Source organism: Bos grunniens, chromosome 16 (genome assembly GCF_055505025.1).
Source record: "Bos grunniens cultivar Pamir isolate PY7600 chromosome 16, Bosgru_T2T1.0, whole genome shotgun sequence".
In the NCBI taxonomy this organism is placed as follows: domain Eukaryota; kingdom Metazoa; phylum Chordata; class Mammalia; order Artiodactyla; family Bovidae; genus Bos; species Bos grunniens.
Genome location: NC_141180.1, coordinates 75549744 through 75576478, shown reverse-complemented (window position 1 = coordinate 75576478; position 26735 = coordinate 75549744). Strand labels below are relative to the sequence as shown.

Below are 26735 nucleotides of genomic sequence, written 5' to 3'. Positions count from 1 at the left end.
CCAGATCCTGAGAGACCCCAGACTCAGGCACCCCCAGGCTGGCTGGGACCATCAGGACCAGGGAGCACCCACAGGGATGCAGAGCTGCCAGGTGACGCCCTGCCTGCACGACTTCTGGGCACCTGTGTCTCCTTCACTCTGTTCCCAGAGCCCAGGAGTGGGGAGGGCAGGGCCACCCCAACCTTTCTCTGCAGCTGGTGATGGACTAGGGATTCCCCCTGCTGCCTTTAGCGGGGTTGGGAGGGCAGAGCTGGATCCTGCAGAGGGAGATGAGGAAACCCCCACGGGGGGATCTTTAAAGAGAGAACTCTGGAACAGCAGCTCCTGGACTCCTGCACATGGTGGCCCCATAGTGCCCCCCAGCCTCCCTGCAAATGGAAGAGCTGCCAGAAGAGCCAGTCCAGCAACCTCGGGGGCGTCTGTGGACGGGACCTGTGCCCTGGGGAGACATGCTCAGGGCATCCTCCACTCGTCTGCACAGATTGTTACCACCCTCTTGTCTCTACATTTGTGGTGACCCTCAGAAGCAGACCCCATGGTTTCTGCTGGTGATTCTGAAGCACCAACAAGCGAATGGGGTCATGACAGAGACACAGGCCCTCGTCTGCCTCACCTTTCACCCCAGGTCCCACATTCACTCTTGCTCTTCCAGGTCTTCCTCATCATCGCTGCTGACTTCTCTTGAAGCAGTCTTCAAAAAGATGACCAGAGATCTTTTTGGTATCTGGAAGGAAGAGATCAGTCAAGCAGATCCGATCCCTCCCAGGGTAGGAAAGCAACCATATGGGGTAGCTCAGGGCAGTGCAGACTTCATGGGGGCCCTTCAGCTGTGTGGGTCCAGACCTGCTGACTCCAGCCTCAACTCCTGCTCAGGCCACTCGTGGTGACAAAACCAGGTTCAAGGGTACAGACATGATGTCAGGAGTAGGGAAATGCTCAGAAAATGGGGGAATAGGACTGAAGATAGATTCATAGATTTTATATAAGCTCCTAGGTCCCCAAGTGCCTACAAGAGACCAGGTCCGGCAGAAAGCTAATCAGAAAAAGAGGGAAAGAGGAGAAAGGGAAGGGTTGCAAAGAAGAGTCTATTGATCAGAAAAAGAGAGAACATTTTTAAAAGATACGAAAGAAGAAATAAATGACCTCTACAGTCTTGCTCTCCTCCAAATCCTCAATATGCACCATGCAATTTCTTGGTGTCTGAGGGCAGCAGTCATCTGGAGTGGCTGTGGGAAAGCAAAGGGGAGATTTAGAGTCAGGATGTGACCAGGGGACCCTGTGCTCCTCACAACCTGGCCTTGGGACCCCTGGTGCCCTTGTCTCCAGGGACCTCCAAGGGCCTCAGTGTTTCACTTCTGCAATGAAAAAGTGGGTCTTTGACATCCAACATCCTGTTGCCACCCTCAGCTTGTCTACGAGTGACGAGGAATGACACCATTTCCACGTGTTCCTCCTCCAGGTGGTCACTGTCTCCATGCATCTCTGCCCACGACCTTGCTTGCCTTCTTCTACCGCTGTTTCCCCTCTACTTCCTTCATCATTTCTCTCCTCTAGTCACTGTTCTTTTCCTTCTTTCTTGAGCCTCCACCAACCCTAGAGTTCTCCAACATGGAAACATTAGAAGGAGGACCATGTGTGTATGGCCACAGTCTCTAATCAGTCCATTATTTAATTAAACAATCCATCACTCTCAGGAAGGGCCTGACATGGACATGAGAATCTTCTGAGTCCTAGGGGAGGGGAGGACAAAAAGTTCACATAACAGAGACTATCCTGTTGCCTGATGTGACCTCAGTGGCCTGGGAGATACTTAATGCTCTCAGCAACACCTTAAGTTTCCCAGACCCTAAGAGAGGATAGAGGCAAACACTTTCATGTTCATTTAGCCAGAAATGGAAAAAAGAAATCCAAAAATATATATGGAACCTCTAAGGACTCCAAACAGACACAATAATCTGGAGAACTAATTTCAAATTTTCTCACCTCCTGATTTCAAAATACATTACAAAGATATAGGGATCAAAGCTGTATGATAGTGACATAGGAACGCATGCATAGCCCTAAAGACAAGAATAAAGAGCCCCAAGTAAACTCATGGATATAGGGTCAAATGAAATTCACCAAATTTCTAAGGCAAGAAAAGAGTGAAAGCATAGTCTCTTCAACAGTCAGTAGGATGAAAAGATAACCTACAGAAAATTACAAACAATATACCAGAAAGGGAGATCATACTCAAAGTATATAAGAAAATACCACAACTCAAATGTAAAACAAGTAAAAAAAATGACAGGTAAATAAATGAGTTGAGGAGTGTGCAAAGATTGTGATCAAAACCACCGAGAGCTTCTGTCTGGAGGGAGTATTGGGTTCTAAGATGAGCAATCACCCTGAGTCCTGCTGCTCTGAGTCTCTGACCTAGGTTTGGTCAGTCCCAGAAGACCAGGTCAGTAGGGCTCCTAGAACATGTGTAAGGAAAGCCAGCAGCCCCTTCACAGTCTCTAGAATCTGCAGCCATGCTGGTCTCTAGGGACACATGGGCTGCTCTCACGTGGGAGCACCTTCAGCACAGCATCCTTGGGGAGGTGTGGTTCTGAGATGAACTCCAGCACACTCAGCCCAGGCAGGGACGCAAGAGCACGTGTGTTCTGACTCATTCAACCCTGAGAGCACCCTTTACATGAGGAATAAACAGTGAGGACAAACATGAGGGCAAGCCACACGTCCTGAAAATGCACAGGGAGAGAGTTCATGTCTCACCCACAACCTGACACTCACTGCCAGAACTTGGTCTCCAGTGTCAAGTGACTATGAGACTTTTGTGCCACTAGGATATGGCCATCATAGGAGAATTTAAACATGAAGCCAAAGTCCTTCTTGTATACTACAATGCAGGTAATAACCAGAAGCCAAGCTTTCATATTTGGCAGGTGAAAGGGCAAGGAACAAGGCGTCTTGTGAGAAAGGATATTTCTAAATAGAAAAGCGTGAAGAAATGACTATAAGCACAACAGAATAAACTACATGGACACATAGCTCTATTATATTGTTAAAATTTGAAAAGAACAAATTACAACTCTAGACATATTTCCTTCTTCTTCCTCAGTTTATATTCATCTCTAAAGAAGCAGGTGTAACTCAAATGGTCCAGGAACCCTCTCACTCTAAATCTCGCCCGAGAGTTGTTCCCTACCTGCATTCTCTTCCACATTACTGCTGCTAACGTTTTCCAGAAAACACTCTGTAGAAAGATAACCATGAGCAATAATACAGTTATTATACAAGTTGACCTACCCATTTCTCCTCCTCCACTTGGCTCACACAGCATCTCCCCGGTCTTCCCTCCAGGCTCACAAACCTCCCCTGTGCTTTGTGGAGTCAGAGCCCTTCAAGAAGACGGTGATCACATTTGAACATATTCACATGAGAAAGAGGCTGAGACAATTACCTTTTAACCTTACACTTCTACAGGCCCAATACAGCTCTTACATTCAAGGTTATAAAGCTGAAATGCCAATGCTTATGGACACTTTTGAAATATGGCTAGTGTGACAAAGCCATGTGTGCTTTTTGTGATTGTTTCAATATAACAAGTTAAGTATTGTGGAAATATGTTAATTATAGATAGGCAGCTCTAGCTAATGGCTACTACACTGGAAAGTTCAGCTCTAAGGGCTCCACAGACAAGGAAAAGGCAACTAATTGCCTGTTCTGTTTTTCATTTATTCCAGATGATATGATGGCCTGATAAGATCATTCATATGCAGGTAAATCTGGGGCTCTTGAACCCAGTCCAGGCACTGGGAGAGTGCTTGTGAACATCCCAATAGTGCTGGAGTGGGTAGCCGTTCCCATCTCCAGGGCATCTTCCCAGCCCAGGAATTGAACTCAGGTCTCCTACATTTCAGGCGGATTCTTTACCAGCTGAGCCACAAGTGAAGCTCGAGAATACTGGAGTGGGTAGACTATCCCTTCTCTAGCAGATCGCCCTGACTCAGGAATCGAAACAGGATCTCCTGCGTTGCAGGCAGATTCTTCAACAATTGAGCTACCAGTGAAGCCCTAGTAAGGTGAACACTCAGATTCAAAGAAAATTCTCAAGAGGGAGCTCATTTGTGGGCAGAGGTAAAGGGCATGGCCCAGCACTCGTGTACTACAAGTAACCAGAAAGTAGGTATGGAGGGAAGGGAGGAATATGCACTCTCTTCATGAGCCCATCTTTCCCATCCCTGATTCTAGAGGACCCAAGCAAGGCAGTGGAAAGGGCTTATTAGGAAGTGAAAGTTTTGTGCACTGGAAACCATAGAACACTGTTAAAAGAAGAAGAGACAAGTAATCGGAATACCGTACCATATTCATAGACTGGAATATTTTAGTGTTGTTGACCTTCCTATACTCCTAAAAGTGATGTACATATATATTGAAACCACTTACAAAATCCCATGTCATTTTCATAAAATGGAAAAAAAAAATCTCCCAAACTACGGAACCCAGAAGAAACCCAAAGAACAAAAACAGTCTTGAGAGCAAAGAACAACAATGGGGCCTTCAGGCTTCCTGAATTCAAAACCGGCAAGAATGCCACAGCAGTCAAAACTGTGTTCTACCTGCAGCTAAATAGGCAGAGAGACCAATGAATCGTAAGGAGGGAATCTTGAATACACTGACCCCTGTGGCCAAATGATATTTGCTAAGGTTCTAAAATTATCAAGTGAAAGGATCGTCTCCTCAAAAATCAATAGACAGGCAACCTATAGAATCAAAGAAGTATCTGCAAACTTTGTATCTGAATAAAGGGCCAATATCCCAAATATAAAAGCAACTGCTAAAACACAACTTCACAATAATATCAGGCAAATAACTGACTTTAAAACATGTTCAAAAGCTTCCACAGACATTTCTTCATAGAAGACATAGAAGTGATCAATATACATAGGAAATATGCTTAGCATCACTAAGTAGCAAGTGGGGTACTTAGTGGAAATGGAAACCAAGTAAAAAGGAGATATCACCTTTCAGGAGGTGTATTATATGAAGAAAATAACAGATGTTGGCAAATATGTAGAGAAGTGGAACTTCCGTGCCTGTTGGTAGGAATGATAAATGGCATAGCCATTATAGAACAGTTTGGAAGTCCCTCAAAAAATTATTAAGATTATCATAAGATCCAGCAATCATTTATTTGAGTTTATATCCAAAGGAGATAAAACTAGAATGTTCCAGGAGATACCTACAATCTCATACCCATTGTTGCATCGTACACAACAATCAAGATAGAAAAACTGCTCAGTGTCCAAGGGCAGATAAATCAAGAAAGAAAATGTGGTGCATACATACACTGGAATGTGATTGAGTCTTTAAAAATGAAGGCAATCCTGTCATTTGAAGCAAAGTGAGAAGCTACTGGTAAGGATGAAATAAGCTAGTCGCAGGAGGACAAATATTGAACAATTCCATTTACCTGCCGTATCGAAAGGAAAGTTCAGGGAAGCAGAGAATAAAAGGGTGGATCCAAGACCTGGGAAGAGGTTGACACAGGGAGTGTCTGTCAATGGTTACAGGATTTTAGTGGCAGTATGGAAAATTCTAGAGACGTGCTAAACAACATGGTGCATTGAGTTAACAGGACAGACTGGACACTTCAAAGGGTAAGAGGCAAAGCTGGAATGAACTTCCTCCATTTACGCCTGGAGCCTCTTCCTTTCTCAGATTCCTCTGAAACTGGGTGTTCCTTTTGGCAGCCCTTCTGCCCTTCTGCAGGGGCTGCCTGCAGAAGGAAGGCACCTCCCCAGTACTGGGGGCCTTGGATGAAGGGGAGAGATTCATTCTGAGGCTCCAACAGAAAGAGTTTGAATGAGGGAAGTGGCAGAGTGGTGAATCATGAGCAATCAAAATCCTACAAGACCTACTAAGTGATGAGATTTACTATTAAATGAAGGTGTGGTTGACCCAGTAAAGGGGATTCTGAAACAGTTTTGCTCATTAAGAATCTTATAGGACTTCTATGGTGGCTCAGTGGTTAAGAATCTACCTGACAATGCAGGAGACAGGAGTTCAACCCCTGGTCTGGAAAGATTCCACATGCTGTGGAGCAACTAAACCATGTACCACAACTACTGAGCCCACGTGCCAAACTATGGAAGCCCAAGAGCCCTGGAAGCCATGCTCTGCAACAAACAAGCCACTAGAGTGAGAGGCCTACGCACCACAACTAGAGAGTTGCCCTTGCTCTCCATAAGTAGAAAGAAGCCTGGGCAGCAATGAAGGCCAAGAACAGCCAAAAAAAATTTTAATAAAAATTAAGAAGAATCCTGTAAACATCTTCCTCAGCAGTGATGGGATTTGTCTTCCTGGGAAAAGGATGTTCACTTGGTATAAAATCAATGGATACAGTGAATGTATATACTTTGTTTTATTTTTATACACATAAACATTCATGGTACATTGTGATGGGAAATATTTTGGGGCTGACACCACTAACAGTGACGTTTAGGGTGACAGATATTTTGGAAAACACAACCCAAAAATTCAAACACACAAAGTATCACACTATTCATTATACATAAAAACACACCCAGTCCCATGGACACAAACCTACACTATTAACCATAATACAGCTTCTTCCGGGAACTACAGTAATCATCCACATTGATCTCTTGTAAATTACTTTCTATCACCAGGGCCCCTATACTCATTCCCAGCAGGAATTTGCAATAAGTTTGGCCTCTACACTAAAACCAGCGAGAAAGCCCCAACTTTCTCATCTACAAAGTTTTTTCTCCCAAAGGGAATGATTCTAGAATACATACCACTTTCACATCCTGAAAGGGCCACCTGCAAGGACAGAAGAGAAGACGCTATGAGGGAAAGATCACATCGATGCACAGTCTTTGGTTCATTTGGTGACAGTAGAAAACCTGATGAGGAGCAGTGTGGAGTCCAGGGAACCCAGCAAGATCAGCACACACATACTCAGGATGAAAGGCATGACCTGTGCCTGGAGGATGGAACTCCAAGTCCATTTAGGCTGGAAATTGCACAATTCATTTCCTAGAAGAAATGTTGCTGCAGGAGAGAGAAATCTGTACTCTACAGAGTGTAATGGATGCTAACAATTTTAGTATCTTGTGGACTGAGGAATCATGAGTTGGTAATAAGACTCTCGTCTACATTATCCCAACAAAGGGAACTGTCTCTATATGAAACAAAAACCATCAGTCACAACTTAATTCTACTGAAAGAGAAATGAAACAATATTTCTATCTCATACCAAAAAAAAAAAATAGCTTGCCTTGGAGAAACACTGAGTCTCTTCTGTGTTGTCACATGGTGGGTTGACTGGCAGGTCCTCAGTGAAGTCTAGAGGGACACAGAGTAGCTGTTAGAACACTGGTGAAGCTGTTCAGGAATCATGCAGGGGGTTTTCTCTTTGTGTGGACACAGGGTGGTGTGTCCAGATGTGGGAGGTTATTAAGCATGAGGTGAACTTGTGTTCATCCATCCTCTTTGGAGGAGGAAGGAAAGTAAAGGAGAGGAAGAAGGAAATGAAAATAGTACTTTGGCTTTCTAGCTAGAGGAACCTAATCAACATGAAATATTCAATCTAAAAAAAGGAAAGCTCTAAAATGTGTGTATTGTTCAATGAAAGAGACCCATGACTCCTCCTGCTTATTGTGAGGTCCTGCTAAATTACCACTGTCCCTTGATTTTTCCCAGATCACTCTTCTCCAGGATCTACAGTTGCCGATATTCTAATCATCATGTTTTGTATGAGACTTTGTACTTGATTAAAAGTGATCTCTGTTAGGGAACTGAATTCAGTATTGGGCAAAGTATGCTATTCTCTTAATTCACTAACCAATTTTCTTAAATGAAATCAAATATGCAGTATTTGGCAATACTGAATTCCTGCCATTTAAAAAGAGCCACTATGAATGATATCATATTTTTCTATCAATATTTGTTTTCTATAGTGTGCATATCCACTGAGTCAGTTCCTGTCCACATTCACAAGGGCAATATGTATAGTGGGAAAGTTGATTATAGAAAGCACAGTTTCTCCACCAGGTCTTCTTGGGGAGCTAGAGGGACACAGAGTTGCAGTCAGGACATGGGTGAGGATGCTTATCAATCACTCAGTGTTTCTTTCTTCTTTTTTTTTTTCTCCTTTTATTTGATGGGGACATAGGGTCGAGTGTATGCATGAGGGAGGTTAGTAGCTATGGACCGAGCTGCTGTTGAATCATCCATTTTGCTGGATGAAGGAGAGCAAAGGAGAGGAGAAGGGAAGAAATGAAACAGAGTTTCTGCATTTTGAATAGGGATAACGTAAATGATGGGGGAAAAAGTAACATTAAAATGCATGCCAGCTTTCAGTGACAGAGACCCATGAACCTCCTGCCTGTTTAGAGCATCTGTTAAATGGTCCCTGTCTTCTGGACTTTTTCTCAGATCATCACCTCCCCAGGATCCACATTTGTAGCTACTGAATTTAGTATGTTTTCTCTCAGACTTTGTTCTTGATAAAAAGCAAACTCTGTTAGAGGACTGAATTCAATCCTACCTTTCCAAATAGCTACTATTAACCATGTGATATTCTTTCCCAGTCTTCATTTTCCAAACAATGTTTCCATGTCCACTGAGTCAGTGGCTGTTCACTCACAGAAGTCATACATTTAGTGGGACAGTTCGTTGTAGAGAGGAAACATAGGCTGAACGCTGACTTTGTCTAACCCAGGATTACAACAATGTTCAGGAGATTACAACAAAAGGAATGGTCGTTAGACTAACTACCAAGTTCCACTGTGAGATCTATTTGACACCTTCCATTGACTGTGTGCTACAGGCTCTAATCAATGTAAGGTTTATGGTAATGTCACCCAGTACAATGAAATGTTTCCCTGATAGGATCTGCTCTTGTTCTTGTTTAGGCAATGACACTAGCATCAACACATATGACCAACATTGTCTATACAAGGCCACACAACTCTCAAGATCTGAGAGCTGACCAGGAAGATATGACCACATGGTGCCTTTTACCCTAATGACTGTGCCAAAGTTGGCTGTTAATCCACCTTTGGTTGCCCTGGGTTTCAGGACAACTGACCCCACCTTAAAATGAGCCTGGAACTCTGGAGCTGCTAGTACCTCCAGGCATGGACGTAGATGCAGGGACCCCTTTCTCCATGAATGAGGACCATGGCTGAGCAATAAGTGCAGGTAAGGGGTCCAGAGCAGACACACTGGGACCACCCATAGGTTCCCAGTTTGGCTTGTCCACTTAGGAGGTCAAGAGCTTGGGCTGTTTTTCTCAGCACCATCTCCATTTGAGGACAATGAATATTAACCAAACTTGAGGAATGGCTGAGTTGAGGGAAGAGTCAGGTAATATATAGACAATGTCCAGTGGTGATGAGAAGTGTTGAGACAGTTTATGGTTGACTTGCGCTGTGTAAGAGGGAAACATCGCCTGAGGAAACACACATACATAGAGCTTCAGAATCACAACACATGGGCCCACACATGGGCCCCCAAACCTGATTCACAGAAACCCACAGTCTCTAAACAATGTAGCTGTTTCCAAGTACCATAGAACACAGACATTGTTCTTTTCTGGGAGATCAGTCTCTTCTCTGGACCCCCAGTCCTCACACCCATAGGAATCCAGCATCAGGGTGACTCTGCAAAGCTAGCTGGCAAGAGAGCCCCAGAATCATCAGCTAAATTGTTCCTCAGCAGAGGGACGGTCGCTGAATATTTACCATGTTCATTGGCTGCTCCGGCTGCCTGTGATTAGAGAAGAGAACAGTGTGAGGGTTGCCAACACCGTGTGTTCTTTGCAGTAACTTTTATGTTATCTGAGTTTTTGTTTTCCTCAGGTAACTTAACTCGTAAAAAAAATCAATCGTTCCAAAAGAAAACAGAGAGGACCCTTGTTGAAAAGGCAGGGCTCTTTCACTTAGGATCTTTCAGTTTGCAGGAGGAAAAAATTCTACTGAGGAAAGTAGCTATAGTAGTAATTGACGGTATTTTTAAGTGTCCTTTTGAATCAAGTCTCTGTTGATAACAGAATTAACGTCAATATTTCACCAGCAAGGAATTGCATACATAAGTGCTAATATACATTGTCAGATTACTGTAACTGTATTTCGCTGAATGAAACATAAAGGAGTGAAGAAGCATCTATGTGAGACACAGACAGTTGAGCTTACCTCCAGGGGTCGGAGAGGCGATTCCTCAGCCCCGGCCTGGGGCAGTTCCACCACGAGGTGCTCCTGGGGAGCTAGAGGGAAACAGAAGGCCATCAGGACAGAGGAGAGGCTGCTTCCAAAGATCTCAGGTTTCTTGTTTGTTTGTTTGATGGGACATGGGGTGGAATGTGTTCATCAGAGAAGTTAGTAACTGGGGACTGAGCTGCTCTTGAACCCTCCTCTTTGCTGGATGAAGTACAACAAAGGAGACAAGCAGGAAGGCAATGAAAGAGAGTGCCTGCACTTAACTGGTGATAACCAAAGTAATGGGAAAAGTGAAACATTACAGTGCATGCCAGCTTTCAATGACAGAGACGCATGTCCCTCCTGGCTGTTAGAGCTTCTGGGAAATCACACCTATCTTCTGGATTACTTCCTAGGTCACTGCTTCCTCAGGATCCACTGTTTCAGCTATTGTACTTACCAAGTCTGTGAGACTTTATTCTCGATTAAAAGCAAACTCTTGTTAGAGGACTAAATTCAATACTACCTTTCCAAATAGCTATTATTAATCATGCGATGTTGTTTTCCAGGCTTGATTTTCCAAACAACGTTTGCAAGTCCACTGAGTCAGTGGTGGTTCACACTCACAGAAGTCACACTTTTAGTGGGACAGTTCATTATGGAGAGGAAGCATGGAGTGAACCTGACTGTCTCTGACCCAGCTGTGTATGAGATTTACGACAAGAGTCATGGTCACTAGACTATCATGTTCCACTGTGAGCTTTATTTGACCATTTCCCTTGAGTGTGTACTACAGGGTTTAATCAATGTGAGGTTATGGTAATGTTACCCAGTACAATGAAATACACCTCTGATGATAATATGCTTTTGTCCTTGTGTAAACAAAGACAGGAACACCAACACATAGGGCTTACACTCTATAAAAGGCCACCCAACACTCAGAATCTGTGACTTTACCAAGAGGATGTGAGTCTCGAGATTCTCTTCCCAATAATGACTGTGCCAAAGTTGGCGATAATCCACCTATGGTTACCCTGGGTTCTTTGACCACTGTGCCCACCCTATAATTATAATGACGGGCAGGATCTGGACCCCTGGGCCTGCTAGTACCTCCAGGGATGGATATAGATGCCAGGACCTCCTTTTCACATGACTGGGGATCAGGTGGCTGACTGGTAGGAGCAGCTTACTCATTCAGAAGAGCCAAATTTGGATCAACCCTAGGTACTCAGTTTGGCTTTTCCACTAGGAGGTTAAGATTTTGGGCCATTTGTCCAATTGCCATCTTCACTTGAGGAAAATTAATATTAAGCTATGTTGGGGAATGGATTCCCTGATAGCTCAGTTGTTAAAGAATCTGCCTGCAATGCTGGAGACCTGTGTTTGATCCCTCTGTTTGGAAGATCCCCTGGAGAAGGGAAAGACTACCCACTCCAGGATTCTGGCCTGGAGAATTCCATGGACTCTAGTGCACGGGGCCGCAAAGACTTGAATACAAACTGAATGACTTTCACTTTCACTTTTGAGGAAAGACTGAGTTGAGGAAAGAATCAGGTAATGTATGGCCAGTGTGCAGTGGTAGTGAGAAGTGTTTAGAAAGTTCACAGTTGACTAGTGCTGTGTAACAGGGAAACATCTCCAGAGGCAACACACACAGACACAGAACTTCAGAATCACACCACCTGGACTCACACAAGGGCCCCCAACCCTGATTCACACAAACCCACAACATCTAAATGATGTAGTTGCTTCCAGGTACCATAGAACAAAGACACTGTTCTTTCCTGGGAGATCAGTCTCTTCTCTGCACCTACAGCTCACACCCTAAGTAGGAATCTAGCATCAGGGCCACTCTCCAACCAGAGCCAGTCAGAGAACCCCACCTTTATCAGTTGGATTGTCCCTCAGCAGAATGACGATCCCTGAATATTTACCGTGTTCACAGGCTTCCCCAGATTCCTGTGATTGCAGAGAAGAAAACAGAGTGAGTGTCTCAGCATCTTGAATTTTCTGCACTAAGTCTTCTGTTATCTGTTTTTTTGTCCTCAGGTAACTAGCACTCTTCATTTCAGTGGCTCCAAAATAAAACAGACAGTCTTCTGTTGGGAAGACTGGTCTGTTTCACATAAGATCTCTCAGTTTTAATTTGACCAACGTTTACAAATTGTTTTTCAAGAAAGAACACTTTCTGCTGAGCAAAGTACCTACAGTAGTAAATGATGCTGTCTTATTTAAATGTCCTTTTGAATCAGGACTGTGTTAATAGATTTATCCTCTCTACTTTCCCAGCCAAGGATTTGCATGCCTCAGTGGTAACGTAAATTGTCAGATTACTATACCTGTGTTCGACTAAAAGGAAAATAAAGCAGTGAAGCCGCAGCCTTGCCCCAGTTAAGAAAGGTGCACTTACGTCCACAGTCTTCAGAGGCTCGTCTTCAGCCCAGTCCTGGGGCAGCTCCACCACCATGTCCTCTTGAGGAACTGGAGGGACACAGAACAGCACAGGGACACAGGTAAGGTGCTCACTAACCTCTCAGGAGCGTTTTTTCATTGGAGGGGCATGGGGTGGAGTGTATGCATAAGGCATTAGTAACTATGCACTGAGTTGCTGCTGAATCATCCTCTTTTTTGTATAAATAAGAGCAAATCAGAGGAGCAGGAAATAACGAAACAAAACTTCTGTATTTTAACTAGTGATAACCTAACAATTTGGGCAAAAAGAAACACTGAAATGCATGCCACCTTTCACTGACAGAGACTCATGAAACTCCTGCCTGTTTATATCTTCTGCAAAACCAGCCCTATCCTGAAGGATTTCTTCCTAGATCACTGCCTCCCCAGGATTCAGTTTCAGCTGATGCACTTACTAAGTTTTCTGTGAGATTTTGTTCTTGATTAAAAGCAATCTCTGTTAGAGGACTGAATTCAACCCTACCTTGCCAAATAGCTATAATCTATCATGTGATGTTTCTTCCTAGTCTTCACTGTCCAAACAATATTTGCACGTCCACTGAGTCAGTGTCTGTTCACACTCATTGAAGCCATACATTTCGTGGGACAGTTCATCATGGAGAGAAAGCATGGGGTAAACGTTGACCTTCTTGGACCCTGGTGTGCAGGAGGTTTACAAGAGTCAAGGTCACCAAGCAGAGTGTCAAGTTCCACTGTGAGATCTATTTGACACCTTCCCTTCAAAGTGTGCTACAGGGTTTAACCAATGTAAGGCTTATGGTAATGTCACCCAGTACAAAGAAATATCTCCCTGATGACAATCTGCTTTTGTTCTTGGTTAAGCAATGACACTAGCACCAACAGTACTGTCTAAATAAGGGAACACAACTTTCAGATCTTTGAATTGACCAGGAGGATATGAATCCCAAGGTGCCTTTCACAATAAAGACTGTGCCAATGTTGGCGATAATACACCTACATTTGCCCTGGGTTCCATGACCACTGAGGCCATCTTACAACGATGGGCACAATCTGGACCTCTGGAGCTCTAGTACCTCCAGGCATAAACGTAGATGCAGGGACCCCCTTGCTCCATGACTGAGGATCCCATGGTTGAGTGATAAGTGCAGGTCAGGGGTCCAGAGCAGACACACTGGGACCACCCATAGGTTCCCAGTTTGGCTTGTCCACTTAGGAGGTCAAGAGCTTGGGCTGTTTTTCTCAGCACCATCTCCAATTGAGGACAGTGAATATTAACCAAACTTGAGGAATGGCTGAGTTGAGGGAAGAGTCAGGTAATATATAGACAATGTCCAGTGGTGATGAGAAGTGTTGAGACAGTTCACAGTTGACTTGTGCTGTGTAAGAGGGAAACATCGCCTGAGGAAACACACACACATAGAGCTTCAGAATCACAACACATGGGCCCACACATGGGCCCCCAAACCTGATTCACAGAAACCCACAGTCTCTAAACAATGTAGCTGTTTCCAAGTACCATAGAACACAGACATTGTTCTTTTCTGGGAGATCAGTCTCTTCTCTGGACCCCCAGTCCTCACCCCCCATAGGAATCCAGCATCAGGGTGACTCTGCAAAGCTAGCTGGCAAGAGAGCCCCAGAATCATCAGCTAAATTGTTCCTCAGCAGAGGGACGGTCGCTGAATATTTACCAGGTTCATTGGCTGCTCCGGCTGCCTGTGATTAGAGAGAAGAGAACAGTGTGAGGGTTGCCAGCACCGTGTGTTCTCTGCAGTAACTTTTATGTTATATGATTTTTTGTTTTCCTCAGGTAACTTAACTCGTAAAAAAAATCAATCGTTCCAAAAGAAAACAGAGAGGACCCTTGTTGACCCTCTTTCACTTAAGATCTTTCAGTTTCCAGGAGGAAAAAAATTCTACTGAGGAAAGTACCTACAGTAGTAATTGATGGTATTTTTTAGTGTCCTTTTGAATCAAGTCTCTGTTGATAACAGAATTAACGTCAATATTTCACCAGCAAGGAATTGCATACATAAGTGCTAATATACATTGTCAGATTACTCTAACTGTATTTTGCTGAATGAAACATAAAGGAGTGAAGAAGCATCTATGTGAGACACAGACAGTTGAGCTTACCTCCAGGGGTCGGAGAGGCGATTCCTCAGCCCCGGCCTGGGGCAGTTCCACCACGAGGTGCTCCTGGGGAGCTAGAGGGAAACAGAAGGCCATCAGGACAGAGGAGAGGCTGCTTCCAAAGATCTCAGGTTTCTTGTTTGTTTGTTTGATGGGACATGGGGTGGAATGTGTTCATCAGAGAGGTTAGTAACTGGGGACTGAGCTGCTCTTGAACCCTCCTCTTTGCTGGATGAAGTACAACAAAGGAGACAAGCAGGAAGGCAATGAAAGAGAGTGCCTGCACTTAACTGGTGATAACCAAAGTAATGGGAAAAGTGAAACATTACAGTGCATGCCAGCTTTCAATGACAGAGACGCATGTCCCTCCTGGCTGTTAGAGCTTCTGGGAAATCACACCTATCTTCTGGATTACTTCCTAGGTCACTGCTTCCTCAGGATCCACTGTTTCAGCTATTGTACTTACCAAGTCTGTGAGACTTTATTCTCGATTAAAAGCAAACTCTTGTTAGAGGACTAAATTCAATACTACCTTTCCAAATAGCTATTATTAATCATGCGATGTTGTTTTCCAGGCTTGATTTTCCAAACAACGTTTGCAAGTCCACTGAGTCAGTGGTGGTTCACACTCACAGAAGTCACACTTTTAGTGGGACAGTTCATTATGGAGAGGAAGCATGGAGTGAACCTGACTGTCTCTGACCCAGCTGTGTATGAGATTTACGACAAGAGTCATGGTCACTAGACTATCATGTTCCACTGTGAGCTTTATTTGACCATTTCCCTTGAGTGTGTACTACAGGGTTTAATCAATGTGAGGTTATGGTAATGTTACCCAGTACAATGAAATACACCTCTGATGATAATATGCTTTTGTCCTTGTGTAAACAAAGACAGGAACACCAACACATAGGGCTTACACTCTACAAAAGGCCACCCAACACTCATTATCTGTGACTTTACCAAGAGGATGTGAGTCTCGAGATTCTCTTCCCAATAATGACTGTGCCAAAGTTGGCGTTAATCCACCTATGGTTACCCTGGGTTCTTTGACCACTGTGCCCACCTTATAATTATAATGATGGGCAGGATCTGGACCCCTGGGCCTGCTAGTACCTCCAGGGATGGATATAGATGCCAGGACCCCCTTTCCACATGACTGAGGATCACGTGGCTGACTGGTAGGAGCAGCTTACTCATTCAGAAGAGCTAAATTTGGATCAACCCTAGGTACTCAGTTTAGCTTTTCCACTAGGAGGTTAAGATTTTGGGCCATTTGTCCAATTGCCATCTTCACTTGAGGAAAATTAATATTAAGCTATGTTGGGGAATGGATTCCCTGATAGCTCAGTTGTTAAAGAATCTGCCTGCAATGCTGGAGACCTGTGTTTGATCCCTCGGTTTGGAAGATCCCCTGGAGAAGGGAAAGACTACCCACTCCAGGATTCTGGCCTGGAGAATTCCATGGACTCTAGTGCACGGGGCCGCAAAGACTTGAATACAAACTGAATGACTTTCACTTTCACTTTTGAGGAAAGACTGAGTTGAGGAAAGAATCAGGTAATGTATGGCCAGTGTGCAGTGGTAGTGAGAAGTGTTTAGAAAGTTCACAGTTGACTAGTGCTGTGTAACAGGGAAACATCTCCAGAGGCAACACACACAGACACAGAACTTCAGAATCACACCACCTGGACTCACACAAGGGCCCCCAACCCTGATTCACACAAACCCACAACATCTAAATGATGTAGTTGCTTCCAGGTACCATAGAACAAAGACACTGTTCTTTCCTGGGAGATCAGTCTCTTCTCTGCACCTACAGCTCACACCCTAAGTAGGAATCTAGCATCAGGGCCACTCTCCAACCAGAGCCAGTCAGAGAACCCCACCTTTATCAGTTGGATTGTCCCTCAGCAGAATGACGATCCCTGAATATTTACCGTGTTCACAGGCTTCCCCAGATTCCTGTGATTGCAGAGAAGAAAACAGAGTGAGTGTCTCAGCATCTTGAATTTTCTGCACCAAGTCTTCTGTTATCTGTTTTTTTGTCCTCAGGTAACTAGCACTCTTCATTTCAGTGGCTCCAAAATAAAACAGTCTTCTGTTGGGAAGACTGGTCTGTTTCACATAAGATCTCTCAGTTTTAATTTGACCAACGTTTACAAATTGTTTTTCAAGAAAGAACACTTTCTGCTGAGCAAAGTACCTACAGTAGTAAATGATGCTGTCTTATTTAAATGTCCTTTTGAATCAGGACTGTGTTAATAGATTTATCCTCTCTACTTTCCCAGCCAAGGATTTGCATGCCTCAGTGGTAACGTAAATTGTCAGATTACTATACCTGTGTTCGACTAAAAGGAAAATAAAGCAGTGAAGCCGCAGCCTTGCCCCAGTTAAGAAAGGTGCACTTACGTCCACAGTCTTCAGAGGCTCGTCTTCAGCCCAGTCCTGGGGCAGCTCCACCACCATGTCCTCTTGAGGAACTGGAGGGACACAGAACAGCACAGGGACACAGGTAAGGTGCTCACTAACCTCTCAGGAGCGTTTTTTCATTGGAGGGGCATGGGGTGGAGTGTATGCATAAGGCATTAGTAACTATGCACTGAGTTGCTGCTGAATCATCCTCTTTTTTGTATAAATAAGAGCAAATCAGAGGAGCAGGAAATATCGAAACAAAACTTCTGTATTTTAACTAGTGATAACCTAACAATTTGGGCGAAAAGAAACACTGAAATGCATGCCACCTTTCACTGACAGAGACTCATGAAACTCCTGCCTGTTTATATCTTCTGCAAAACCAGCCCTATCCTGAAGGATTTCTTCCTAGATCACTGCCTCCCCAGGATTCAGTTTCAGCTGATGCACTTACTAAGTTTTCTGTGAGATTTTGTTCTTGATTAAAAGCAATCTCTGTTAGAGGACTGAATTCAACCCTACCTTGCCAAATAGCTATAATCTATCATGTGATGTTTCTTCCTAGTCTTCACTGTCCAAACAATATTTGCACGTCCACTGAGTCAGTGTCTGTTCACACTCATTGAAGCCATACATTTCGTGGGACAGTTCATCATGGAGAGAAAGCATGGGGTAAACGTTGACCTTCTTGGACCCTGGTGTGCAGGAGGTTTACAACAAGAGTCAAGGTCACCAAGCAGAGTGTCAATTTCCACTGTGAGATCTATTTGACACCTTCCCTTCAAAGTGTGCTACAGGGTTTAACCAATGTAAGGCTTATGGTAATGTCACCCAGTACAAAGAAATATCTCCTTGATGACAATCTGCTTTTGTTCTTGGTTAAGCAATAACACTAGCACCAACAGATATGGCTTGTACTGTCTAAATAAGGGAACACAACTTTCAGATCTTTGAATTGACCAGGAGGATATGAATCCCAAGGTGCCTTTCACAATAAAGACTGTGCCAATGTTGGCGATAATACACCTACATTTGCCCTGGGTTCCATGACCACTGAGGCCATCTTACAACGATGGGCACAATCTGGACCTCTGGAGCTCTAGTACCTCCAGGCATAAACGTAGATGCAGGGACCCCCTTGCTCCATGACTGAGGATCCCATGGTTGAGTGATAAGTGCAGGTCAGGGGTCCAGAGCAGACACACTGGGACCACCCATAGGTTCCCAGTTTGGCTTGTCCACTTAGGAGGTCAAGAGCTTGGGCTGTTTTTCTCAGCACCATCTCCAATTGAGGACAGTGAATATTAACCAAACTTGAGGAATGGCTGAGTTGAGGGAAGAGTCAGGTAATATATAGACAATGTCCAGTGGTGATGAGAAGTGTTGAGACAGTTCACAGTTGACTTGTGCTGTGTAAGAGGGAAACATCGCCTGAGGAAACACACACACATAGAGCTTCAGAATCACAACACATGGGCCCACACATGGGCCCCCAAACCTGATTCACAGAAACCCACAGTCTCTAAACGATATAGCTGTTTCCAAGTACCATAGAACACTGACATTGTTCTTTTCTAGGAGATCAGTCTCTTCTCTGGACCCCCAGTCCTCACCCCCCATAGGAATCCAGCATCAGGGTGACTCTGCAAAGCTAGCTGGCAAGAGAGCCCCAGAATCATCAGCTAAATTGTTCCTCAGCAGAGGGACGGTCGCTGAATATTTACCAGGTTCATTGGCTGCTCCGGCTGCCTGTGATTAGAGAGAAGAGAACAGTGTGAGGGATGACAGCACCGTGTGTTCTCTGCAGTAACTTTTATGTTATATGATTTTTTGTTTTCCTCAGGTAACTTAACTCGTAAAAAAAATCAATCGTTCCAAAAGAAAACAGAGAGGACCCTTGTTGACCCTCTTTCACTTAAGATCTTTCAGTTTCCAGGAGGAAAAAAATTCTACTGAGGAAAGTACCTACAGTAGTAATTGATGGTATTTTTTAGTGTCCTTTTGAATCAAGTCTCTGTTGACAACAGAATTAACGTCAATATTTCACCAGCAAGGAATTGCATACATAAATGCTAATATACATTGTCAGATTACTGTAACTGTATTTTGCTGAATGAAACATAAAGGAGTGAAGAAGCATCTATGTGAGACACAGACAGTTGAGCTTACCTCCAGGGGTCGGAGAGGCGATTCCTCAGCCCCGGCCTGGGGCAGTTCCACCACGAGGTGCTCCTGGGGAGCTAGAGGGAAACAGAAGGCCATCAGGACAGAGGAGAGGCTGCTTCCAAAGATCTCAGGTTTCTTGTTTGTTTGTTTGATGGGACATGGGGTGGAATGTGTTCATCAGAGAGGTTAGTAACTGGGGACTGAGCTGCTCTTGAACCCTCCTCTTTGCTGGATGAAGTACAACAAAGGAGACAAGCAGGAAGGCAATGAAAGAGAGTGCCTGCACTTAACTGGTGATAACCAAAGTAATGGGAAAAGTGAAACATTACAGTGCATGCCAGCTTTCAATGACAGAGACACATGTCCCTCCTGGCTGTTAGAGCTTCTGGGAAATCACACCTATCTTCTGGATTACTCCCTAGGTCACTGCTTCCTCAGGATCCACTGTTTCAGCTATTGTACTTACCAAGTCTGTGAGACTTTATTCTCGATTAAAAGCAAACTCTTGTTAGAGGACTAAATTCAATACTACCTTTCCAAATAGCTATTATTAATCATGCGATGTTGTTTTCCAGGCTTGATTTTCCAAACAACGTTTGCAAGTCCACTGAGTCAGTGGTGGTTCACACTCACAGAAGTCACACTTTTAGTGGGACAGTTCATTATGGAGAGGAAGCATGGAGTGAACCTGACTGTCTCTGACCCAGCTGTGTATGAGATTTACGACAAGAGTCATGGTCACTAGACTATCATGTTCCACTGTGAGCTTTATTTGACCATTTCCCTTGAGTGTGTCCTACAGGGTTTAATCAATGTGAGGTTATGGTAATGTTACCCAGTACAATGAAATACACCTCTGATGATAATATGCTTTTGTCCTTGTGTAAACAAAGACAGGAACACCAACACATAGGGCTTACACTCTATAAAAGGCCACCCAACACTCAGAATCTGTGACTTTACCAAGAGGATGTGAGTCCCGAGATTCTCTTCCCAATAATGACTGTGCCAAAGTTGGCGTTAATCCACCTATGGTTACCCTGGGTTCTTTGACCACTGTGCCCACCTTATAATTATAATGACGGGCGGGATCTGGACCCCTGGGCCTGCTAGTACCTCCAGGGATGGATATAGATGCCAGGACCCCCTTTCCACATGACTGAGGATCACGTGGCTGACTGGTAGGAGCAGCTTACTCATTCAGAAGAGCCAAATTTGGATCAACCCTAGGTACTCAGTTTAGCTTTTCCACTAGGAGGTTAAGATTTTGGGCCATTTGTCCAATTGCCATCTTCACTTGAGGAAAATTAATATTAAGCTATTTTGGGGAATGGATTCCCTGATAGTTCAGTTGTTAAAGAATCCGGCTGCAATGCTGGAGACCTGTGTTTGATCCTTCGCTTTGGAAGATCCCCTGGAGAAGGGAAAGACTACCCACTCCAGGATTCTGGCCTGGAGAATTCCATGGACTCTAGTGCATGGGGCCGCAAAGATTTGAATACAAACTGAATGACTTTCACTTTCACTTTTGAGGAAAGACTGAGTTGAGGAAAGAATCAGGTAATGTATGGCCAGTGTGCAGTGGTAGTGAGAAGTGTTTAGAAAGTTCACAGTTGACTAGTGCTGTGTAACAGGGAAACATCTCCAGAGGCAACACACACAGACACAGAACTTCAGAATCACACCACCTGGACTCACACAAGGGCCCCCAACCCTGATTCACACAAACCCACAACATCTAAATGATGTAGTTGCTTCCAGGTACCATAGAACAAAGACACTGTTCTTTCCTGGGAGATCAGTCTCTTCTCTGCACCTACAGCTCACACCCTAAGTAGGAATCTAGCATCAGGGCCACTCTCCAACCAGAGCCAGTCAGAGAACCCCACCTTTATCAGTTGGATTGTTCCTCAGCAGAATGATGATCCCTGAATATTTACCGTGTTCACAGGCTTCCCCAGATTCCTGTGATTGCAGAGAAGAAAACAGAGTGAGTGTCTCAGCATCTTGAATTTTCTGCACTAAGTCTTCTGTTATCTGTTTTTTTGTCCTCAGGTAACTAGCACTCTTCATTTCAGTGGCTCCAAAATAAAACAGACAGTCTTCTGTTGGGAAGACTGGTCTGTTTCACATAAGATCTCTCAGTTTTAATTTGACCAACGTTTACAAATTGTTTTTCAAGAAAGAACACTTTCTGCTGAGCAAAGTACCTACAGTAGTAAATGATGCTGTCTTATTTAAATGTCCTTTTGAATCAGGACTGTGTTAATAGATTTATCCTCTCTACTTTCCCAGCCAAGGATTTGCATGCCTCAGTGGTAACGTAAATTGTCAGATTACTATACCTGTGTTCGACTAAAAGGAAAATAAAGCAGTGAAGCCGCAGCCTTGCCCCAGTTAAGAAAGGTGCACTTACGTCCACAGTCTTCAGAGGCTCGTCTTCAGCCCAGTCCTGGGGCAGCTCCACCACCATGTCCTCTTGAGGAACTGGAGGGACACAGAACAGCACAGGGACACAGGTAAGGTGCTCACTAACCTCTCAGGAGCGTTTTTTCATTGGAGGGGCATGGGGTGGAGTGTATGCATAAGGCATTAGTAACTATGCACTGAGTTGCTGCTGAATCATCCTCTTTTTTGTATAAATAAGAGCAAATCAGAGGAGCAGGAAATATCGAAACAAAACTTCTGTATTTTAACTAGTGATAACCTAACAATTTGGGCGAAAAGAAACACTGAAATGCATGCCACCTTTCACTGACAGAGACTCATGAAACTCCTGCCTGTTTATATCTTCTGCAAAACCAGCCCTATCCAGAAGGATTTCTTCCTAGATCACTGCCTCCCCAGGATTCAGTTTCAGCTGATGCACTTACTAAGTTTTCTGTGAGATTTTGTTCTTGATTAAAAGCAATCTCTGTTAGAGGACTGAATTCAACCCTACCTTGCCAAATAGCTATAATCTATCATGTGATGTTTCTTCCTAGTCTTCACTGTCCAAACAATATTTGCATGTCCACTGAGTCAGTGTCTGTTCACACTCATTGAAGCCATACATTTCGTGGGACAGTTCATCATGGAGAGAAAGCATGGGGTAAACGTTGACCTTCTTGGACCCTGGTGTGCAGGAGGTTTACAACAAGAGTCAAGGTCACCAAGCAGAGTGTCAAGTTCCACTGTGAGATCTATTTGACACCTTCCCTTCAAAGTGTGCTACAGGGTTTAACCAATGTAAGGCTTATGGTAATGTCACCCAGTACAAAGAAATATCTCCCTGATGACAATCTGCTTTTGTTCTTGGTTAAACAAGGACACTAGCACCAACAGATATGGCTTGTACTGTTTAAACAAGAGAACACAACTTTCAGATCTTTGAATTGACCAGGAGGATATGAATCCCAAGGTGCCTTTCACAATAATCACTGTGCCAATGTTGGTGATAATCCACCTACGTTTGCCCTGGGTTCCATGACCACTGAGCCCATCTTACAACGATGGGCACAATCTGAACCTCTGGAGCTCTAGTACCTCCAGGCATAAACGTAGATGCAGGGACCCCCTTGCTCCATGACTGAGGATCCCATGGTTGAGTGATTAAGTGCAGGTCAGGGGTCCAGGACAGACACACTGGGACCACCCAGAGGTTCTCAGTTTATCCTTTTCCACTTAGGAGGTCAATAGCTTGGTCCATTTTTTCTCAGCACTGTCTCCAGTCCAGCAAAATGAATATTAACCAAACTTGAGGAATAACTGAGTTGAGGAAAGAATTAGGTAATCTGTAGCCAGTGCACAGTGTGATAAGAAGTGTTTAGAAAGTTCACAGTTGACTTGTGCTGTATAAGAGGGAAACATCTCCTGAGGAAACACACACAGACAGCTTTAGAATCACACTGCATGGGCTCGCACATGGGACCCAAACCCACACATCTAAATGATGTAGCTGTGTCCAGGTACCATAGACCACAGACATTTTCTTTCTGGGAGATCCGTCTCTTATCTGCACCCCCTCCCTTCACCCCTTTTAGGAATCCAGCATCAGGGCGACCGTCCAAACAGAGCTGGCAAGAGATTTCCGCCTTCATCAACTAGATTATTTTCATCAGAAGGATTATCCCTGAATAATTACCATGTTCACTGGCTTGTTCACATGCCTGCAATTAGAAAGAAAAAAACAGTGTGAGGATGTCAGTGTCTTCAGTACTGTGCATTCAGGTCTTTTGTTCTCTTTTTCTTGTCAGAAAACCAAATGGGAATGTGCTGTTCAGTCTGTAGCCCCAAAAGAATAATAGAGGACACCCCAACATAATAATAGAGGAGGTTGGAGCTCCTCCTGAAAGAGGTCTCCAGCTCATTTTCACCAGTAATTAAAACTTTCATTTCAGGAAGGAACAGTTTCTGCTGAGGAAACTGCTCCCGATTCCAGTTTTTCATTTGTGTTGTCATTTTTGAAAACCATCCTTTTGAATAAGTTATCTCCTGGGAGAAATTCATCCATCAAATTAAAAACTGTTTATATGAACTGTCTTGCGTATTTTGAACCTTTATCTGAATTCAGCTAGAAAATAAAGTCATGAAGCAACACTTTTATCTCAGATGAATAGAAGGCACTTACTATGGAGTTGGGCGGAGCCTCTTCCTCCAACCTTGAAACGGATAGCCCCTCAAGATGGTCCTCAGGGAGCTCTAGGAGGACATAGAGGAATTGTCAGGACATCTGTGATGCTGATCGAGAAGACCTTGTTAATGTGGACACATCAGGGGAGTGTGTGGATGTGGGTGATTAATAAGTGTTGGCTGAAATCTGCTGGACAACCTTTCTCTTGGGTGGAGGAAGGCAAAGGAGATGAACGTTTCAGAAATGAGTCAGAGAGCCTTAAGCTTTCTGGCTAAAGGGAACCTGATCGCCTTGAAACTCGGTCTGATAGAGGGAAGCACTAAAAATCACACTATGCTTCAGTAGTCATGTAGAGTTGTGAGACTTGGACCATTCAGAAGGCTGAGTTCCAAAGAATTAATGCTTTAGAATAGTGGTGCTGAAGAAACTCTTGTGAGTTCCTTGGACAGCAAGGAGATCAAACCAGTTAATCATAAAGAAAATCAATCAGGAATATTCATTGGAAGGACTGATGCTGAAACTTCAATACTTTGGCTGCCTGATGTAAAGAACAGGCTCACTCAAAAAGCCCCTGATGCTGGGAAAGACTGAGGGCAGGAGGAAAAGAAGGGGCCACAGAGGATGAGATGTCTGGATAGCATTATCGACTCAATGGACATGAATTTGAGCAAACTCAGGAAGACAGTGAAAGACAGGGAAGCCTGGTGTGCTTCTGTCCGTGGGTTCACAGACGTAACTTAGCGACTGAGCATTGTCATCAAAAATACATTGTATTTATTCTTTTCATAATTTTTAAGAGTTAAAAACTTCCATCAGTTCAGTTCAGTTGCTCAGTCGTGTCTGACTATTTGTGACCCCATGAATCGCAGCACACCAGGCCTCCCTGTCCATCACCAAATCCCAGAGTCCACCCAAACCCATGTCCATTGAGTCGGTGATGCCATCCAACCGTCTCATCTTCTGTCATCCACATCTCCTCCTGCCCTCAATCTTTCCCAGCATCAGGGTCTTTTCAAATGACTCAGCTCTTCACATCAGGTGGCCAAAGTATTGGAGTTTCTGCATCAACATCAATCCTTCCAATGAACACCCAGGACTGATCTCTTTTAGGTTGGAATGGTTGGATCTCCTTGCAGTCCAAGGGACTCTCAAGAGTCTTCTCCAACAGTGCAGTTCAAAATCATCAATTCTTTGGTGCTCAGCTTTCTTTATAGTCCAACTATCACATCCATACATTACTACCGGAAAAAGCATAGCCTTGACTAGACGGACCTTTGTTGACAAAGTAATGTCTCTGCTTTTTGATATGCTGTCTAGGTTGGTCATAACTCCTTCCAAGGAGTAAGCGTCTTTTAATTTCATGACTGCAATCACCATCTGCAGTGATTTTGGAGCCCAGAAAAATAAAGTCAGCCACTGTTTCCCCATCTATTTCCCATGAAGTACTGGGACCAGATGCCATGATCTAAGTTCTCGATGTTGAGCCTTAAGCCAACTTTTTCACTCTCCTCTTTCACTTTCCTCAAGAGGCTCTTTAGTTCTTCTTCAGTTTCTGCCATAAGGGTGGTCTCATCTGAATATCTGAGGTTACTGATATTTCTCCCGGCAATCTTGATTTTTCTGCATTCACAATTTAGTGTACCTATCAACACCATCTACATCTTTTTCATCAGATCCAATATAACCTCTGTACTCATTAAGTCATAATCCACCTTCTCCATTGCCTCCTTGCTTTGGTAATTTCTATTTCCAGCTTCCATGAGTTAGCCTATTCTGTGTACCTTAAACCAGTGGAATCATACAATATTTGTCTTTCTGTGCCTGCCTTATTTCACTAACTATAATAAATTTTTGTGTTAAATTGTCCACCCATTTTGTAGCATATTTCAATCTTTAATTCGTTTTTATGGCAGGATATTATTCCATTCTGAGTACATATCACAATTCATTTATCCATTTATCACATGATGGTCTTTGGGTTGTTTCTAGTATTTAAATACTAATAATACACTGTGAACATTAGTGTGCAGATTTCTGTATGGTACTATAATTTAAATGTGCATATTTAAAATATCACTGAATATAACAATACAAAGTGTGAATGTTAGGTGAACTAATATGTTAGACTTTGAATTACTAAAAATATATTTTGTCACTAATTGTAAAAAAATGTACCACACATATGTTGTCTGTGAGTAGAATTTGATAACTGAAACTGAAATGATATGATATTGGAATTTTCTGTATAATCCATACAACTTTTATGTCAATGTAATCCTGCTTTAAATAACGTCTAATAATTTAAAGATATCTTGAAACATGACTTCAGGGGGGAACACATCACACCTAGTGTTAAAAATTTAGCTAATGTCCAAACCATAGCTAGAGACAATCTTCACTTTTAAGCATGAACCAAATGCTGAATTTAGAATGCATCTTTCCTTTCATAGTTAAAGCAGTACCAACTGATATAGTTTCAATTTGAACACATGAAATAAAATAATATTGCTTAACATTTCTGTTTGCTTTCTTAAATATGAAGCCCTGAACATACTACAATAATCATTCTTGAATGAACTTAATGAGAAAATTTCCACAGTACCTTCAGTCGAGTCACTTATAGGGTGCACCCTATTATGTGGCCAACAACAAACTCTCTTCATCCAGCTGGTTCTTGATGTTCTTGACATCCAAGGGATGTTTCTTTTCGCCTTCTGGATGAGACCTCCTGTGAAATGCATTATAATGGTGAGAGCTGTCGACAT

At 43.5% G+C, this 26735-nt stretch overlaps 1 protein-coding gene across 1 annotated transcript; it reads right to left on the bottom strand.

Annotated features, from left to right (window-relative positions):
* Window positions 1-499: 499 nt before the first annotated feature.
* LOC147357038 (uncharacterized) lies at window positions 500-26735 on the bottom strand. Its single transcript, XM_086342942.1, has 16 exons — window positions 26573-26735; window positions 23968-24038; window positions 23482-23506; window positions 21775-21845; window positions 16667-16742; window positions 14781-14851; window positions 14336-14360; window positions 12622-12692; window positions 12095-12170; window positions 10209-10279; window positions 9759-9783; window positions 7289-7356; window positions 6807-6831; window positions 3191-3238; window positions 1144-1226; window positions 500-724 (listed from the first exon to the last, which is right to left on the bottom strand). The coding sequence occupies exons 1-16, from the start codon at window positions 26733-26735 to the stop codon at window positions 635-637; spliced, it is 1059 nt and encodes a 352-aa protein (XP_086199068.1). The 3' UTR covers window positions 500-634.

Excerpts from the sequence above, each read along its gene's own strand:
- LOC147357038 (XM_086342942.1), bottom strand. The coding sequence starts at position 26,735 with ATGTCGACAGCTCTCACCATTATAATGCATTTCACAGGAGGTCTCATC. Across the intron at positions 14,852-16,666 it reads GGACAATCCAACTGATAAAG|CTCCCCAGGAGCACCTCGTG; the intron begins GTGGGGTTCTCT and ends GTTTCCCTCTAG. Across the intron at positions 7,357-9,758 it reads CGGAGCAGCCAATGAACATG|ACTTCACTGAGGACCTGCCA; the intron begins GTAAATATTCAG and ends GTGTCCCTCTAG.